We start from the raw sequence: 17,759 nt of genomic DNA on the forward strand, positions 1-17,759 counted from the left end.
GCCATAAGTGACATAAGATAGAAGTGACAGCAATTTGCAGTCAAATCCAGACATTGGAAATCAGAGTGAGATACAAGATATCCGGGTGCGATACCCTAGCTCTTTGCAAAGAGACCTCTTGGTTCTTTAAGGTGCTCGGTGTAAAGCACCGATACACGGGATACAACTTTCTTGTATTGAACCATTACTGAGAACACCACTTTTCCGAGCCCTTTAAAAACTGAGCGCCAGGCAAGGGAGCTACTTGTACCAACTTTTAACGTCTTTTGGTATGACGCGGCCAGGGATCGAACCCACGACCTCCCGCTCCGTAGGCGGATGCCTCAACCACTAGGCCACGGAGACGGTTAATTTCCTTTGTGAAGAGCTATCGGCATATTTAACAATATCTTACCTAAAATGATGGGTAAGCCGTGATCTCATTAGATTATTTTGAACTGATATTACGTTTACATCCGTAACTTGTCAGCCATTTCCGCACCGCATGAGGTGTGTCTCATGCGACCAATCAAGTGGCTGGATTTCACCTTATTAATGATTCATGAGTACGAGATTTTTACAGCTGTTTTGCCCAGTGTATCATGATAGGTTATGATATGCTAAGGTGCAGAGGATGCACTTATAAGGCAGGAGACGCATATCTAAAGTTGTACACCCTTTTCTTATGCCACTCTAGCGCCAAAACCTGGATACACCCATAGTTAAAACAGATATTAAATACTATAAACGAAATAATTGTTTCAGAAAACTTTATTAACATACAAATTGAAATATGAAAGAACATGTAAGTACAATAAGTAAAAGCTCTAATATGTACAACCATTATGAAAATCAACTGGCAAATATATAATAGCACATACATGTTGATTAACGAACGAAACAACAGATAAAAGTTTATTAAACTTTAACATTCCTACATAACACATGAAACTGTTTGCATGGATGATAACCTGTATTGAACATATGTGTTCAGTTTTAATAATCTACAGCTTTCAAATGGATTGCAATGCATTAGATTGCTATACAATGTAAAATTATAAAAGAAATGGTGGTTACAAACATGTACATTTTTTATGGAACAAGAGCAGTGTTTAGGTATTAGTTTAGATAAAGATTACAATATAAAGGCAATAATCAAAATAATCTCTGTGTTTCAGGTCAAAAACTTACATTGTTTTGTTTAAATATTTCCTAACTCTATTTACAGATTATACAAAAAAACGAATTATGTGTATTTATATTATAATATATACATTTTAATGAAGAAAAAAATGAATCAATGTACTTTTCGCCTCGTTTTACACTTAGTAATTTTACCCTTATTCAAAATTATAATGAAATCACTCATTTGGAACATCTCAGCCACTTTTCTTTGAAAACAACCCCGAATGTATGCCCGTATAACAGTAAAGATAGTTCGTAAAATTTAAATAATAGTGATAATTAATATTAAAAACAAAATCGCTGTAGTATTTTAATGTGTATTTTGTATTACTAAGTTTAAAATGATTGCCAGTGAAGTGTATAATTGCATAAATAATTAAGATACCAAAGAGTCATTAATATTAATTGCTTAATTCGAATTACTACGCAATCAACTTGCAGTGTAGTTAAATGTAAAGATTTCTGACATTGTAAACCATCCATAAACATCCGAGGTTGTTTTCGATGGAAAATGTCCGAGGTGTTCCGAATGTGATATCGCTATGCTAGAATCTGGAAATTAATTGGCCGTGTAGTGATTTTGTTTTGGTATAAACCTGGCGGCTTAAAACAGTATCTGCGTAAAAAGGTCAACAATATGATACAGCTATTAGAAAAAAATAATGGATATATCTGGTTATTATTTTGATTACATTTTGTATAATAACTTTATTCTGTTTAACTATATTTCTTATGACATATATATATGTTTACAAAAAGAGCATTTTTTATATTTTTAAGACATGCATTTACATGAACATCCATTCTAAATATGTGTATGAAACCAGAAGCACTGTGTGTTTTCATTTAATTAATTTTGAAAAAACGAAGAACAATGAACTTATGAAAAACTTTGCAATATCATACAGAAAATATAAATCAATTAAGATCATGTTGTTTCAAAATGTCCTTAATACATGTATGCAAAGATCAATGCACTTTGATTACCATAAAAACAGTTTTGATTTTATAAGGATAATAATGTAAAATTTAAGGCAGCTTAAAGGGGCTAGACACCAGATGGTCAAACAATCGGCAAATATTATCAGCGCATTTCAAAACAAGCCTAGAATTGTCAATGGAGATAATTGTAGTGATGCTATTTTAAACTTACTGGGATTAACATGGTTTACAACCGTAGTTAGTTTTGAATTGGAAAAAATGCGCAAAAACAGTGAAAGATACATGTGTCGTAAGCAATGTTATACATCAGTAAGAATGACAATTAAAGGTACGTTTTTGACAAAAAAAATTAAATATCTTGCAATTTTATCATTTGGTGTCTAGCCCCTGTAAAGCCCATTCAAAATTCAAAAGCAACAGAAATACAGAAAAATTTTGAATTCAAAGTTTTGTAGTTTTTCCAGCACCAATAAGGTAATTTTCATAATCATCAACGTTGTTTATATTCAGATTTAGAATAACCAGTACAACATATGGTATTCACTCCCAATTTGGTATTTGCAATAATCCACATTTAAATGGAATAAATAAACAATCACCCCACTGTGGAATGACAAATTGGAAATTTATTCCCCATTTAGAATTTGCGTTTATCCATGTTCGGACGGAGTATAAGAGCCCCGTCTATCCAAAGATTGGGTCTGTCCAGCATCGCCTGCCATATTGACATCTCTTCACCCCTCGCATCCATCCAATCTACTGGCTTGCCTTGACTCATGCCTGAAATATATTACACAATTAAAATCAGAAAATCCTGACTCTTCCGCATTTTATTCTTTTTACAAAAATTATAATTAGTCAGGCTTTTTTTTTTTGACAAAGCATTTGCTATTAAACAATTCAGAATATGTAAAAAATCTTTCTAAAATATGAATTACTACCAGTCACTCATTTATTCAATTTCTTACCAAATTGACCACTCAAAACTAGTGTCATACCTGATCCAAGATTTAACCGAGCCCCACCCAGAAAATCGTTACTCGAGAGCTTCTCGTGGTCCCAAATGGTTAATTCTAGACTGCGCTCCCGTAGCTCCATTAATGAGATGTCATCAAAAGTGAATGTATGATTCCAGAATGGATTACATTCTTTACGGATCACCGACGTCTTCTGTTTGCTGCCTCTATTTTTTTCTGGTAACAAGTATCTGAAGTACAAAGCAAGAACTGTATACAAATTTAGCTATTCTCTGATATGTATCACTCTGAAGTCCATTTTCTGGGTATAAGTCATTGATGGTATCTTTGTTAAGAGCGTAAAAGAAAGGTAAACCTGGTGGGGCTTAAACACCTATCTTCATGGGTGAAAGACGGACACTTCAGCCACTAGTTCACTTTCACCCTTTAATACAGCAACTGGCTTTACATGCTTAAAGAACATCAACTTTTACAAAAATATGTTGTCCTAATTTTAGCACACCATGTTTGGTGAAAAGCAGCTGTATGTTCAGCCAAATTTTGAGCGTGGACGCTGTCAAGACAGTTTTTGCCAATTCAAGGGTCATAACTACGGAATGACTGAGGCGATATGGCTGGTTATTGAACCTGACCAAGATATTCTGCCTTTTCACATTCTGACCAAATTTGATGACAAATAGATAAAAGCTTCTAAAGTATTTGATTGGACAATACTAATTTTAGGTAATTTCTATAATTAAAGGGCCGTAACTCTTGAATAACTCTAGGTATATGGCCAGTTATCTCACATCTTTGAGATATTATTCCCATACACATTTCGACCAAATGTGGTGTTGAATAAACAAGGATTTTAGCTTATTGATCTGACAAGTCTGATTTTATGTTTATTCTATATTTCAAAAGATAACTCTTGATCGAGTCAAGCAATATGGCTGGTTATTGAACTTGTCCGAGAGGTAATGCCAAGGATAGTTTAGCTCCAGATTCAAAACAATGAACTATCTTGGAATGGATAGTCTTTAGAGCAACTTTGGTGCAATATTAAACTAAAACAGTGTTCTTGAAAAGGGATATATCTTAAAGTACCTACCCTTTACAAAATGGGTCAGAGAATCCGTTGTACTTGACGCCAGTCAGGTTACGTGCCTCCTTGATGAGGACTTCCAGGCGACCCTTACCACTCTCTTTGGAAGACCTCCCTGCAGATAGAGTATCAAATATTTTGGTTTATACTTCATGGTAAGGAGGGCTGAATCGCTTTCCAGTCTGTTACCTGGGCAGAAGCGGAAGCTGTGGCCTTTTTTGAAAGGACATAACTTTCATTTTGTCAGGCTCAAACCCATGACCTCTTGGGTGAGAGGTGGACAACAAAACAAGTTTTCCTTTGTCAGGCTCAAACCCATGACCTCTTGGGTGAGAAATGAAAACCAATACCAGTAGTTTACCCATAGTTTTTTTTTAAATCATATTATGCAGTATGAGCATTAAAAATATTTTATAAATACTTCTAAATCTGACAAAAAGGTCAATGATGACCTTTAAAGACTTATAATTTCATTGTAGTCTTATTTTTTTTTGTATTCTTTTATAATAAACACAACAACAAGAAAGTGCCCTGTTTGGGCTCAAACTTTAGTCAGATTGGCTGAAAATCTGCGATCTGATCGTTTGTCAGCAATATTTTATCATTGGTTTGCAGATATTTACGCCAAAATTTGCTCTTTCCAAGACAAAAAATAAAAAAGTTGTAAAAATGGTAAATCAATGAGAGTGCAGCTTTAAAGCTGAACTCTCACAGATTGACAGATTTGACATTTTTTTAGTTTTTGTCTCAGAATCAGCTGATTTTGGCATCAATGCCTTCAATTAAGACATATAAAATAACTCACTGAAGAACAGATCTCAATTGTTCGGAAAACGGTCGAAAATTCCATTTTTCTTAAAGCATTTAAGTAACGCTATTAGCCATAAGACACCAATTTCCGAACGTAAATATGAAAAACTGTGATCTGATCTTTTGTAAGCAGTCTTGTATCCCTGGTTTCAAGACATTTACACAAGATTTGGCTCATTCCAAGACCAAAAAATAAAGAAGTTGTCAAAACAGTTAATCTGTGAGAGTGCAGCCTTAAGTGGATATGCATTCATATATGGAAGCGCAATAGGCATGAACATGTACTTTTTTACATTTATTCTAAAACATATGGAAATCCTTACCTGTAGATGTAGACGGTTTATCTTTAGGCACAAATCGGACACTGATACTCAGATCTCCTTTATAAACCATCATCGAGGAAGGCTGGCTGTCAATCTGTAAGCAGAGAGAGAAGTTTTAATATAAGCTCTAAGATATCTCTTCAATCCTTTTTCCTGTATACTTGCAATATGCTGATGTAAAATCGTCATATGAATACATATTGTTTAAACCAATCTGTGATCAAAGCATTTTCGATAATATAATTGATTGAACAGTTGTTATCTTAAAAAATAAGGGTTATATTCTTATCTGCTAATTTTCTTTCTAAAAAATTGCATGATTTAAACATAAAATATGGAAACTAGAAAAATATGTCATACACAGGAACATTGTTTGCACTTTCTATATCACAGAGGAACTTATTGTACATGCGCATATTTAGCTACACGATAATTCAAAAGGAGAAAAAATATGTCATAAAATTTAAATGCTTTTGTAAAGAATACAATTATTATTGTATGTGCAGTGCACTATCATGACCCCATGGTTCCCTGCCCAGGTCCTGAGTTTGAGACTGAGGACTAAAAAACTAAAATCTTGACAAAAGTCTGTGTCAAATAATAATCAGAAGAGAACTGATATTTTCAAAATTGTCGTATATATATAAATATATATATATACATTTATTTATTTACTATTACCATGTTTCACTATCATTGAAATACATTTTTTCAATCAGAAAAAGATATCATGTATAATTTGGGTTTCAAAGCCTGAGTCTTAAATTCAACCTCAAATTTTTGACAAAATGCATGTAAACCAGTCATGTTAAGACTGCTGACAAAAATTAGATCGCAGATTTTTATATTTAAGTTCAAAAATTGATGTTATATGCAATTCTCTTAAACTGTTAGTAACGCTTTTAGCCATAAAACATTAATTTTCAAACGGAAATATAAAAATATGCGATCTGAACTTTTCTCAGCAGTCTTTTATTACTGGTTTGCAGATATTTACGCAAAAATTTGCTCATTCCAAGACAAAAAGTAAAAAGTGCAGCTTTAAGCCTGCACACCAAAGGTGGATGCAACCATACCACCCCGTATTAACAGGAAACACCCAGGACCCAGGATCAAGAGATATCTTGATTGTGGGTGGTCCTGGGTGGAATTGAGTTGACAGGCCCTAGACATTCTTGAACATTAAAACCGCCCGGGCCCTACATGGCACCACAACGGATCAACACTGGTCAACACATATTACCTGGTACCACCACGGCAGCGCAATGGACTGTCCAGGAATGACCAAGACCAACATGGTGGCAACACATAATACCCGGTGGCAACACATAATACCCCGGTACCATCACATCAGCACAATTGACTGTCCCGGAATGACCAAGACCAACACAGTGTCAACACGGATGACCTTCTGGACTGTCCCTGATCAGCTACAGACTGTCCAACATCACATACCGTATGGCCCAGGTTCAACATTGTGCAACTATAGACCATCCCAGAGTCAACACGGTTGCTACACAGATCTTCCATGACTACCCCAGATGATCTCTGATCACAACGGCAGTTTTAAACAGTTGAAAATTGCCAGGTCGGTATCCTTAATTATCCAGGACTGTCCCGTATCAGCCCGAACCCAACATGGATCTGATCCCCTATTGGCCAACTTTCAGTCTATGGCAATCAGGGACAGTCCAGGAGGTCATTGGGACTGGGGCTTAATAGGAGTGATTTTATACCTAGGATAGACTAAGGAAAATAATACTGCACCGAAATCGCTCCTTAGATTCTTAATGAAAAGATTCCAGGGGCTGTTCTCGATATTATACTTACCATTTTATCTATAGACATGCATCAGGGATTCCATTCAGCATATTGACCAATTGATTGCACAGTCCAACGAAACAACAGAAATAATCTCAAAGGATTAAGGTCAATCAAAGACCATTCTTAAATATAGCCTTTAAATAACGTGAATACTTGTCCCCCACATACCCTTTCCTGGAGGGGATACCATCTTGGGAAGGGGTCATCAAACTTGTAGTATTCAAAGTTGATTGTGACTTCACCGAGGAACGTGTTTCGACCAAATCGGTCATTGTGCCAGACTGTCACCCACAGGGTTCGGTTTGAAAGCTCGCTACTGGTTAACTGGTACTGAAAAAAACAACTTAATAGTATAAAAACTGTATTTGATAACTATGTATGATATCAATATAATTGCAAGCATATGTCATATAGGTCATAGGGAAAATCTTTTTAACACAAGCAGTTAATGATAGATTTTTTCCGAATGAAATTTTCTGAGAAGAAATATACCATCTTTTTTTTTAAAAATTACCCAGTAAGCTTTAAAATTTGTTAGTTAAGGCAAAGCATATAAGTTTTTACAGGTTAAACTTGTAATTTAAATTGTGTTACTCAATAAATATTAAACAAGACTACTTCATTTAAAGATATTTTGTCAAACTATTTTTGATAAGATAATCCAATTATCTTTACCAATAATAACACATATAATGAATACAATCTCAGAATGCCCCAAAAGAATTTGATAACTGCTTTTTTTTTCTTTATTGTTGAAAATATTTACACAACAGAAACATCTCTTGAACTATTTACAATAGTATACCAAAGGGAGAAAACAAGTTACAAAATGTTCAAAGTAATTGATTTAAGATTTACCTCCCATAGACCATTAAACCAATAACCCAAGGAAGACTTACAAGTTGGAGGAACACAATAATAAATGGCAATTAAACATGATGATATGAAATATTTAATATGCTTTTATCATAAAGAGCTGCTTTTACACTGAAACTTGAGTGTTTCATAAAACTGCGGACTGGCTTTGATGTTAACCTTTAGTGTTTCATCCAACCTTGAGTGTTCCATCAAACTGTGGACTGGTTGTGTGTAAACCTTTGAGTGTTTCATCAAACTGTTGACTGGTTGTGTGTTTACCTTGAATGTTTCATCAAACAGTGGACTGGTTTTGTGTTTACCTTGTGAGTTTCTTCAAATAGTGGACTGGTTTTGTGTTCACCTTAAGTGTTTCATCAAACTGTGGACTAGTTGTGTGTATACCTTAAATGTTTCATGAAACAGTGGACTGGTTGTGTGTTCACCTTGAGTATTTCATCAAACTGTGGACATGTTGTGCGCTTACCTTGAGATTTTTGTCAAACTATGGACTGGTTGTATGTTTACCTCAAATGTTGTTTTTTTCAAACTGTTAATTGGTTGTGTGTTTACTTTAAGTGTTTCATCAAACCTTGGACTGGTTGTGTGTTGACCTAAAATGTTTTTTTCAAACTGTGTATTGGTTGTGTGTTTATGTTAAGTGTTTCATCAAACCGTGGACTGCTGGTGTGTTTTCCTTGAGTGTTTCATCAAACTGTGGACTGGTTGTGTGTTAGCCTTGTGTGTTTTTTACACTGTTGACTGGTTGTGTGTTTTGTCACACTGTGGACTGGTTGTGTGTTTACCTTTAGTGTTTCATCAAACTGTGAACTGGTTGTGTTTACCTTGAGTGTTTCTTAAAACTCTGGACTGGTTGTGTGTTCACCTTGAGTGTTAAATCAAACTGTGGACAGGTTGTGTGTTTACCTTGAGTGTTAAATCAAACTGTGGACTGGTTGTGTGTTCACCTTGAGTGTTAAATCAAACTGTGGACTGGTTGTGTGTTCACCTTGAGTGTTAAATCAAACTGTGGACTGGTTGTGTGTTCACCTTGAGTGTTAAATCAAACTGTGGACAGGTTGTGTGTTTACCTTGAGTGTTGCAGCAAACTGTGGACTGGTTGTGTGTTTACCTTGAGTGATTCTTAAAACTCTGGACTGGTTGTGTGTTCACCTTAAGTGTTTCATCAAACTGTGGACTGGTTGTGTGTTTACGTGGAGTGTTTCTTAAAACTCTGGACTGGTTGTGTGTTCACCTTGAGTGTTTCATCAAACTGTGGACAGGTTGTGTGTTTACCTTGAGTGTTTCATCAAACTGTGGACTGGTTGTGTGTTTACCTGGAGTGTTTCATCAAACTGTGGACAGGTTGTGTGTTTCTTCACTTTGGTCTTCCTCTTGCCATTCCTAGTTCTGTCAGGCAGGAGGTATGTCTTTACATAACTGAAATGCATAACATTCTGATAAAATCTTTAGTTGCAACTTTTTAACATCACAATTGTAAAAAACAAGTTATTATCATGATGCCACAAAGTTACATGCGAATGTGGTTGTGTGCTGTGGGGAAAACTGGACTACCTGCAGAAAACCCAACTTGTCCAGCTTAGTAACTCAAACCAAACTAACATAGGCCAAGAATCAACCCCAGGAAACCTTTGTGAGAAGCAAATGTGCTATAATAACCTCTGGGAAAATCAAAGCACTGATAGTGCTGAATGGCTTGAGGCATGATTCCTTCTGTGTAATGATCACAAAGGTCATATGAATTACAGCATGGCACGAGTTTGCGTGCCCACACACCTAACCTGCAAACACCCGCACTCCCACACACTCACTCATCACACAAAACCCACTCACAACCAAACCCACTCAACATACTGATTCGGTGTTTTCCATGAGCAGCAGAATAAAACAGGCCTCATAGCAAAAGAAGGTATTCATATTTAACTAAACTTTTGTACTAGTGTGTTATTCTCTTATGCCTATCAACATTTTAATTTTACACATGAGTTGATATTTTTTTTAACTTACACGCAAATACATAGCAATACAGAGGAAAATGACCCAGTTTACCAATAAGTTGGAGTATGAATGCCAATAATTGTTTGCAAAATCTGAGGTTTATATCAATGGATATATAATGATACATGATCTATGTTCTTTCTTCTTACATACAATGCTACTGGGTATATTTCGTCCATTTAGCTAATTCACTGCTAGACAGAAGAGAGAAAACAGCACTGAATCAATTATGGATTGTACATCCGAATTCCCTCCCTTGTAGAATCTTATTAATAGAATTAGTATGCAATATAGTTCCAATGAGGTCTAAACCAGAACTTCAAGGAGATTCCCAGATTATAGGATTTTCCCTTTAATATCCATGTTTTATATGTGTGTTTTACTGTTAATATATGCAAAATATTAAATACCCTTACATGAACTTGTTTTGTAAATCAAACAAGTATGTTTCAAAGACTGATTTTCATTGAAATCTGGTACTTTCGAGTGTGATGGTCAACTCCACATGGACTCAGTGTAATTTTTGTGGTCTAATACAAAAGTCTTGAGCTCAAGCCTTACAATAGAATCGGCAGCGAAGTCTTTAATTGAATGCTTAGCCACAACAAAGTACACCAAGAAGTGCATGTAAGAACTAGTCTGTTTTTCTAACTGGGGTTATTCTTGTTGACTTAATGGGTCTAATTAAGTATTTAACCAAACAACTATTAGAAACATGTTTTCCAAGTTGAACAAAATATTTCTTATTGATAAACAGATGCCCAAAGGTAAAATTTTGAGCATGACTCTGCCCGGCTTTATGATGACATCTCCTTCTTCAATAAACAGACTCGCCAAAAATGTCATCAGCTAATTGCCATATGCCCATGCTAAAGGGTGAGTTAGTTTTTCTGTCAAGAGGGCAAAATAACCTTGGATTATCTGATTCATCCATGAGCATTGTTGCTATGGTTACTTATAGTCATAAGTTCTAGTTAGCACTTTACTGTGTGAAACACTAGCTTTTTAGAAGATATCAGTCATATGCAGTGATTGTAATTGTTCTGTTTTGAGAACGAAAAATTATGATTGTCTAAGTTTACATGAATGAACATACATTAAACATCATTATGTAGAAACAGCATTCACAGATCTAATCAGTACAAATTCTAACAAATGACTTTTGTTTCATATAATCCATCAACCCAATCAACAGCTAAACTTCTTGGAAAACACATTAGCAGACAAGTCCAACGCTATTGTATAGAACAATTAATGCATTAGTGGAAGCAGACATTCTCCAAATCAGGAATTATTAATGTGTTTCCCTTACAGACAAAATAGATGGCAAACAACATAATTCTATGGAAAACCATTGTTTTTTCAGCTAATCATTCTGTTTGGAAAACAAAAAATTTTGCTTGTCCGTTGCTAGAACTTGGTTCACTTAAGTATGTTAAAGATAGCACTTTTCTGTGATAAAAGTAGTCTTTTGTATTTATCTTCTGTTTTGAGAACATAAAAATATGATTGTCTTTGTAAAATTAGTTCACATGTATGACAATCAAACCATGATATACAATTGAATGACTGTAAAACAGCTCCAGCATTATGTTCCCAACCCTTTAAGAATCCAAAACATTTAAGATCATTATGTTGAAACAGCATTCAAAGATCTAATCAGTATGAATTCTAACAAATGACTTTTGTTTCATATAATCTATCAACCCAATCAACAGCTAAACTTCTTGAAAAACACATTAGCAGACAAATCTAATGCTATTGTATTGAACAATGCACAAAGTGAAGCAGACATTCTCCAAATCAGGAATTATTAATTTGTTTCCCTTACAGACAAAATAGAAAGGCAAACAACATAATTCTATGAAATTTGGATGCATTATTAATGGAATCTAGCTAAGCTAATTGGAGTTTTGTAGACTGCGCCATAATTTTTGCTAATGGGGTGAAGTTTTTTTTCTGGACAGAAGTCCAATGGTATCAAATTTGAATGCACTTCTAGGGGGGATTGTCAATCCATAAGTCACCAGGCAAATTACAAACTTTAACCCATTGTTTTTTCAGTTAACCATTCTGTTTTGAAAACAAAAAAAGTTGCTTGTCTTTGCAAGAGCTTGGTTCACTTTAAGTATGTTCAAGATAGCACTTTTCTGTGAAAAAGTAGTCTCTCTTAAAATATCAATAATATGCAGGGATTCAAAGACTTAATTGAACTCAGATCATATATCATTCTTCTTTGAGAATACAAAAATATGATTGTCTAATTTTCAAGAAGTTCACATGTAGGACAATTAAACCAGATACAATTGAATGACTGAAAAACTGCTCCAGCATTAAGTTTCCAACCCTTTAAGAATCCAAAACATTTAAGTTCATTATGTTGAAACAGTATTCACAGATCTAATCAGTACAAATTCTAACAAATGACTTTTGTTTCATATAATCCATCAACCAAATCAACAGCTAAACTTCTTGGAAAACACATTAGCAGACAAATCTAATACTATTGTATTGAACAATGCATTAGGGGAAGCACACATTCTCCAAATCAGGAATTATTAATGTGTTTCTCTAATAGACAAAATAGAATAGCAAACAAAGAATTCTATGAAATTCGGATGCATTATAAATGGAATCTAGCTAAGCTAATTGGAATTTTGCAGACTGCACCATAAGTTTTTGCTAATGGGGTGATGTATTTTTATTGACAGAAGACCAATGGTATCAAATCTTGGGGAAATGTCAATCCATTTGTTTCCAGGCAAATAACAAACATTAACTGATTTTTTTTCCGAGATATTATGTTTCAAACTCAGAATTGGTTCAATGAACTTACAACTCATTTAAATTAGTTAGACTTTAATTTTAACAAGTATTAAAACTGATTCAAATATAATTTAGGCAAGAGTGTTCAATTACCACCATAGAATTAACTTAATTTTAAAAGTAGAATCTAAGCTTTTTAATTGGACAATAGAATAAATTGGCAAAACTGATTTGAATCACTTAGGATAAAAATAAAAACTATATTGAAAACTGGCCCTGGGCTGGTATTCAATATTGATCCTTAATTGGATCTAAGAACGATGTAGCTAATCTGATTACTTGTTATTAATTACTGACCAATAGTGTGAATGAAGTCTTATAATGATGTATGCATGTCCATAAGATTTACTTAAGTTGCATATTGAATACCAGTACCTCAGTTGTCCTTTATGAGAGGCCTAGAGAACCCGTCCAACTAATTTTGAACTATAACTAAAGTCTATCATAAAGTCAACCTTTAAATTTTATCACTGAATAGGTCCTTTATTCATATCACATATTCCGATTAGCTACATTATTCTTTAATAACAAATTATGACCAATGAATACCACCCAAATACTCTTGTCCTCTGAGTGATTTGTGATCGATTTAACAAGTATAAGACAAAAAAACTTTCAACTGGTCCTATAGCTTCTGCTTTGTAAGTTTCCAAATAAAGTTTGATTGATGTACATGCATAATTAGATATTCTACATCGATTAGGTTAAGCATACATGTGATAACGTCCCGGACGTCCGGGATTGTCCCGGAAATCGTAACTCTGTCACGGAGTCACGGAGGGTGCATGTTTGTCCCGGAAAGTCATAAAAATAAACGGAAAAAAAATCTCAGAATCGATTATCTTAATTTTACCAATGTAAGTCAGCTATTTTGCCTGTCCGGGACACTGGTCGTAAAACACAGGACATGTTGACACTAATCCGTTAATTGGTACGTGTGTCGTCGAGGTCATTGTCAATCACCCGTATTGGCCTATTGTTGTGCTTAACGAGTCGGGGAGGGTTCTTGTATACAAATTCATTGTTTTCATATGGATTTGTTTGGTCTTATGAATGACAGCTTTTAATTGATGAATTGATATTTTTCAAACATTTTACCGACAAACGAGCATGAAGGTAAGTTCAAAGAAAGTGACAAAATGAGTAAATAAAACAAAATTAAAACACGGAAAACATCCCATATTCCATTCAAATTTCAAAGTCAAAACGTCTTTATACTTTAAACAACTTATGCGTCCATAAGGAATTTTAATGTTTTGATTTTTTTTTTCGAACTATCGTTGTGTATTTTTACGCGGAAATAAAACTGACGATATGGGGTTTACAGGTGGTTATATACCGGTAGAGTGCTTTAATTACGTGACCATGGTAAGTCACGTGATCGCTTTATACAGCCGATTGTTGACACGTCTCTATCAAAATTATATGCATCTCCAAACGGAAAAAAGCTCATCGACTGGAAAATCTTCTTGATCGTCTGGAAAGTATTGTGTGTCATAAATTGCATTTTAAATGTGATAAAAAAATAAATATTTTGTAACGCATGTTCTCAAAAGCGCGGGAAAACAGGTGCCCGTATAGTTGTTTATTTCCTGTTTTGATGAAACCGAAAGTAGACTGCATATCCTCCTGGTTAGCACTTCATTTAAAGCCTGGGAAAATATCTGGTGGTTTTATGTTTTCTAGAAAATGCAGAAAAAAACAAACCATGTCAAGTAAAAAATATGTCTTGGTAGTCAAAATAGGTACATTTTCCCCGACGTTAAAAACGACTAAAATAGCCCCAGATATGCTCTAGAATGCAGCACAGACGTTCCCCATTTAAAAAAAATCCGGGGGGGGGGGGGGGGGGGGGGGGCATGCCCCCGGACCTCCCTAGTGTGCATTGACTTTACGAGGAGTGTCCCGGAATCGACCCAAAAAATTATCACATGTATGGGTTAAGACTACTTACGGATCGGTCTTTTTCCTTCTTGAATCTGCTACTGCAATATCCCTGCAGTTCTTGATCCCAACCTCCAGCATCCCTGTTTTATGGTTGTAATTGATACTCAATAAAATCTCCCCTGTAACTGGAACGTTGCTATAGGCAATGTCACCGGCATCACTATAGTAACTGGCCAGGCTTTCTCTGCTGTCCTGTGAAAGGTGAAGGTCAAATGCATATGCAAATTATTATAAAGAACCAGCCTTTAGTTTAAACATTATATATTTTACAACGATTGTGAGGAAAGCTATGATAGCTTATACTTAGTCACTCTCGTTGGTACGATGTTGCGCGAGAGTGTGGTCTTGTGTTGTGGGGGAAACCGGAGTACCCGGAGAAAACCCACTTGTCCGGCTTGGTGACCACTTACCAAACTCACATGCGCCTTTAAGTATTTAAATTCCGAGTCATAAAGGTCAAGGTTAGTTTTCCATTCAGTATTTTAATTGAGTTCATAGTCATAAAAGTCCTGATTAGTTTTCCTTTCAGTATTTCAATTTATAATTGTAAAGGTCAAGGTCAGTTTCGTACAAATTCTAAAGCATACTAATTTTGTTTGATTCCAAGTAAAAGTATCATAAGAACATCTGAAAATAATTGTGAATGAATAATATACTATTTCAACCTGAGTATATTAAATTATAAAGGTCAAGGACAAATTTAATAATGATCAAATCATTCAATGAAAAATTCTCTGAAAGGAGAAAAATGTTTAATCATAAAATAAATCCATGTCAATATTTTTTGTGTGAATTAAACCTGAAGACAAAATTAGAATCAGTTGAGGTCAGACAAACTTGCAAGATAATTGAAAGCAATAATTAAGTACATGTAGCACACAAAATAATGGATTACATGGCTGGAGTAATATTTTATCAAACAAACAAATTAAAATACAGCATACTAAAAATTGAATGTTACATATTTGGTAGAACCACTTACACCAAACACCGAAAGTAGGTTGCCACGGCTACCATGTAGTACTTGTTTCTGTTTCACCTTAGCAACCAGTGAATCAATGTCTTCATCGTCCTAGCAACAACACAAGACAATATATACATGCCTGATTAATGAGGGGGTAAAAGCAACAGCATATAAAAACACTCTGGGGATTATTGTCTTAATATGTAAATCTGATTCCTGTTTTGTTATGTTTCAAACTGAGAATGAGATTGTTTTGTTTTTGTTGTCCAAAGAAACAAGCAATCACCTGCCCTTAAAATTACTTTTTACAGTCAATCAATAAAATGTTTTAAAGAAAATCCATACATATTTAAATTTTGTCCAAAGAGATGGCAGAATATTTCAAATTGTATGTACATTCATAGATAACCTTTAACTATTATAAACATTCATCCAAAAATATATCCAGATTTGAATAATATATATATTACATAATAAGATTATCGGCAATATTTTTCAGTGACTGTTTTGTTTTTGTTTTCCTAGGATTTTTGGTTAAACGCAAGATTTTAAACAAAAACAAAATCCCCATAGTGACAACATGTAATATCTTACAACAATTAAAGCAATTTAAACACAACAGCTATTCAATCACAATTATTTCTATTTTTATAAAAACAGGCTGTAATAACAGAGAATATAATATTCTAGTCATTTATATTGAAATAAAGAGGTATAGAAATAAACAATTATCTTGCAAAAATATATAGGACAAAATTGGGAGCACATTCAGCTCAGACAAGTTTAGATGAAAATGGTGTGTTCATATTTCAAGCAATGTGCAAAATATGGATCCATGATTGAAATATTATAGGGCAGTAAATGAATATTTATGGTTATGGTTTTTATCAGCCATTTTGATAGTGATATTTGATCATGTTCCCATGCAATGCCAAAAATAATGGGAAGGGGGGGGGGGGTTCCCAAATGTTGAAGATGGATTCTTATCAGAAATTCTAACAAAGAATGCATTTAAAAAAGCTCTGTTTGAAAACTGCAGTTGAGAGACAAATTGAATGTAACAAAATTTATGATTAAGAATTTAGCAAAAAATTAGCACGCTATAGCCGAAGTGCCCCTCCCCCATTTTGCTGAAATTCAGAATGACCACATTTTAAAGCTGCACTCTCACAGATTAAACGTTTTGACAACTTTTTTTTCTCTGAAAGAGCAATTTTTTTCGTAATTATGTGAAATCAAATCATGAATTTTCATATTTCTGTTCAAAAATTAATGTTTAATGGCTAAAATTAAACCGTTACGAACAGAAAAATGCATAAAACATCAATTTTAGAACTGAAATATAAAAATCTGTGATCTAATTTTTTGTCAGCAGTCTTGTATCTCTGGTTTCCATGGATTTTCGCAAAATATGGCTTGTTCGAAGACAAAAAATAAAGATTGTCAAAAGGTACAATCTGTGAGAGTGCAGCTTTAATAAAAGGTTATTAATAACAACATATTTGAGTCTTATTAACTTGAATATTAAGGTATTTATTAGAAAAATCCAATTCCATGAAAAATGACACAAAACTTTGCAATTTTAAGGGTATAAAGGTCATTTGCATAAAATACTACAAAAAAAACAATTTATTAAAGGGACTTGTGACACACCAGATGGTCCCAAAACCAGCAAATATATAGTACTTCCTCAAAAGAGGCCAATAATGCATCAATTTAGATGATTAAAAGAATATTTCGTCCCTTTCTCAGCTGAGCTAACCCGTTTAAAAATAGCACATTATAATTGGTAATCCCAATTTAAAGTGTGCATTTGAAAGTCACATGATCAGTTCAGATACATTACATCAATGCTTTGTTTAAATTTATTGGTATTAACTGGTAAACAAACCCAGTAACTTTTGAATTGGAAAAATATGTAACAAGAGCTGTCACAGTATGTGACGAATGCCCCCGAATGTGACATTGACCTACGAACAAGGTCAGTACATGAAAAGTTGATCTTGCCTTTACGTGTCAAATAC

General features: G+C 34.3%; 1 protein-coding gene across 3 annotated transcripts in view; it reads right to left on the reverse strand.

The window, feature by feature from the left end:
* Positions 1 to 734: 734 nt before the first annotated feature.
* Positions 735 to 17,759, reverse strand: part of LOC128237352 (uncharacterized) — a 77,148-nt gene continuing 60,123 nt past the window's right edge. For all 3 annotated transcript variants that reach the window (XM_052952783.1, XM_052952784.1, XM_052952782.1), the window contains exons 8-15: positions 15,754 to 15,843; positions 14,779 to 14,963; positions 9,317 to 9,419; positions 7,293 to 7,454; positions 5,301 to 5,394; positions 4,174 to 4,282; positions 3,105 to 3,313; positions 735 to 2,886 (exon numbers count right to left, since the gene is read on the reverse strand). In XM_052952783.1, coding sequence (XP_052808743.1) covers positions 2,744 to 2,886; positions 3,105 to 3,313; positions 4,174 to 4,282; positions 5,301 to 5,394; positions 7,293 to 7,454; positions 9,317 to 9,419; positions 14,779 to 14,963; positions 15,754 to 15,843 — 1,095 coding nt within the window. In that variant the 3' untranslated portion in view covers positions 735 to 2,743. The remainder of the gene's footprint in view (positions 2,887 to 3,104; positions 3,314 to 4,173; positions 4,283 to 5,300; positions 5,395 to 7,292; positions 7,455 to 9,316; positions 9,420 to 14,778; positions 14,964 to 15,753; positions 15,844 to 17,759) is intronic.

This window comes from Mya arenaria, chromosome 6, assembly GCF_026914265.1.
Source record: "Mya arenaria isolate MELC-2E11 chromosome 6, ASM2691426v1".
NCBI classification, from domain to species: Eukaryota; Metazoa; Mollusca; class Bivalvia; order Myida; family Myidae; genus Mya; species Mya arenaria.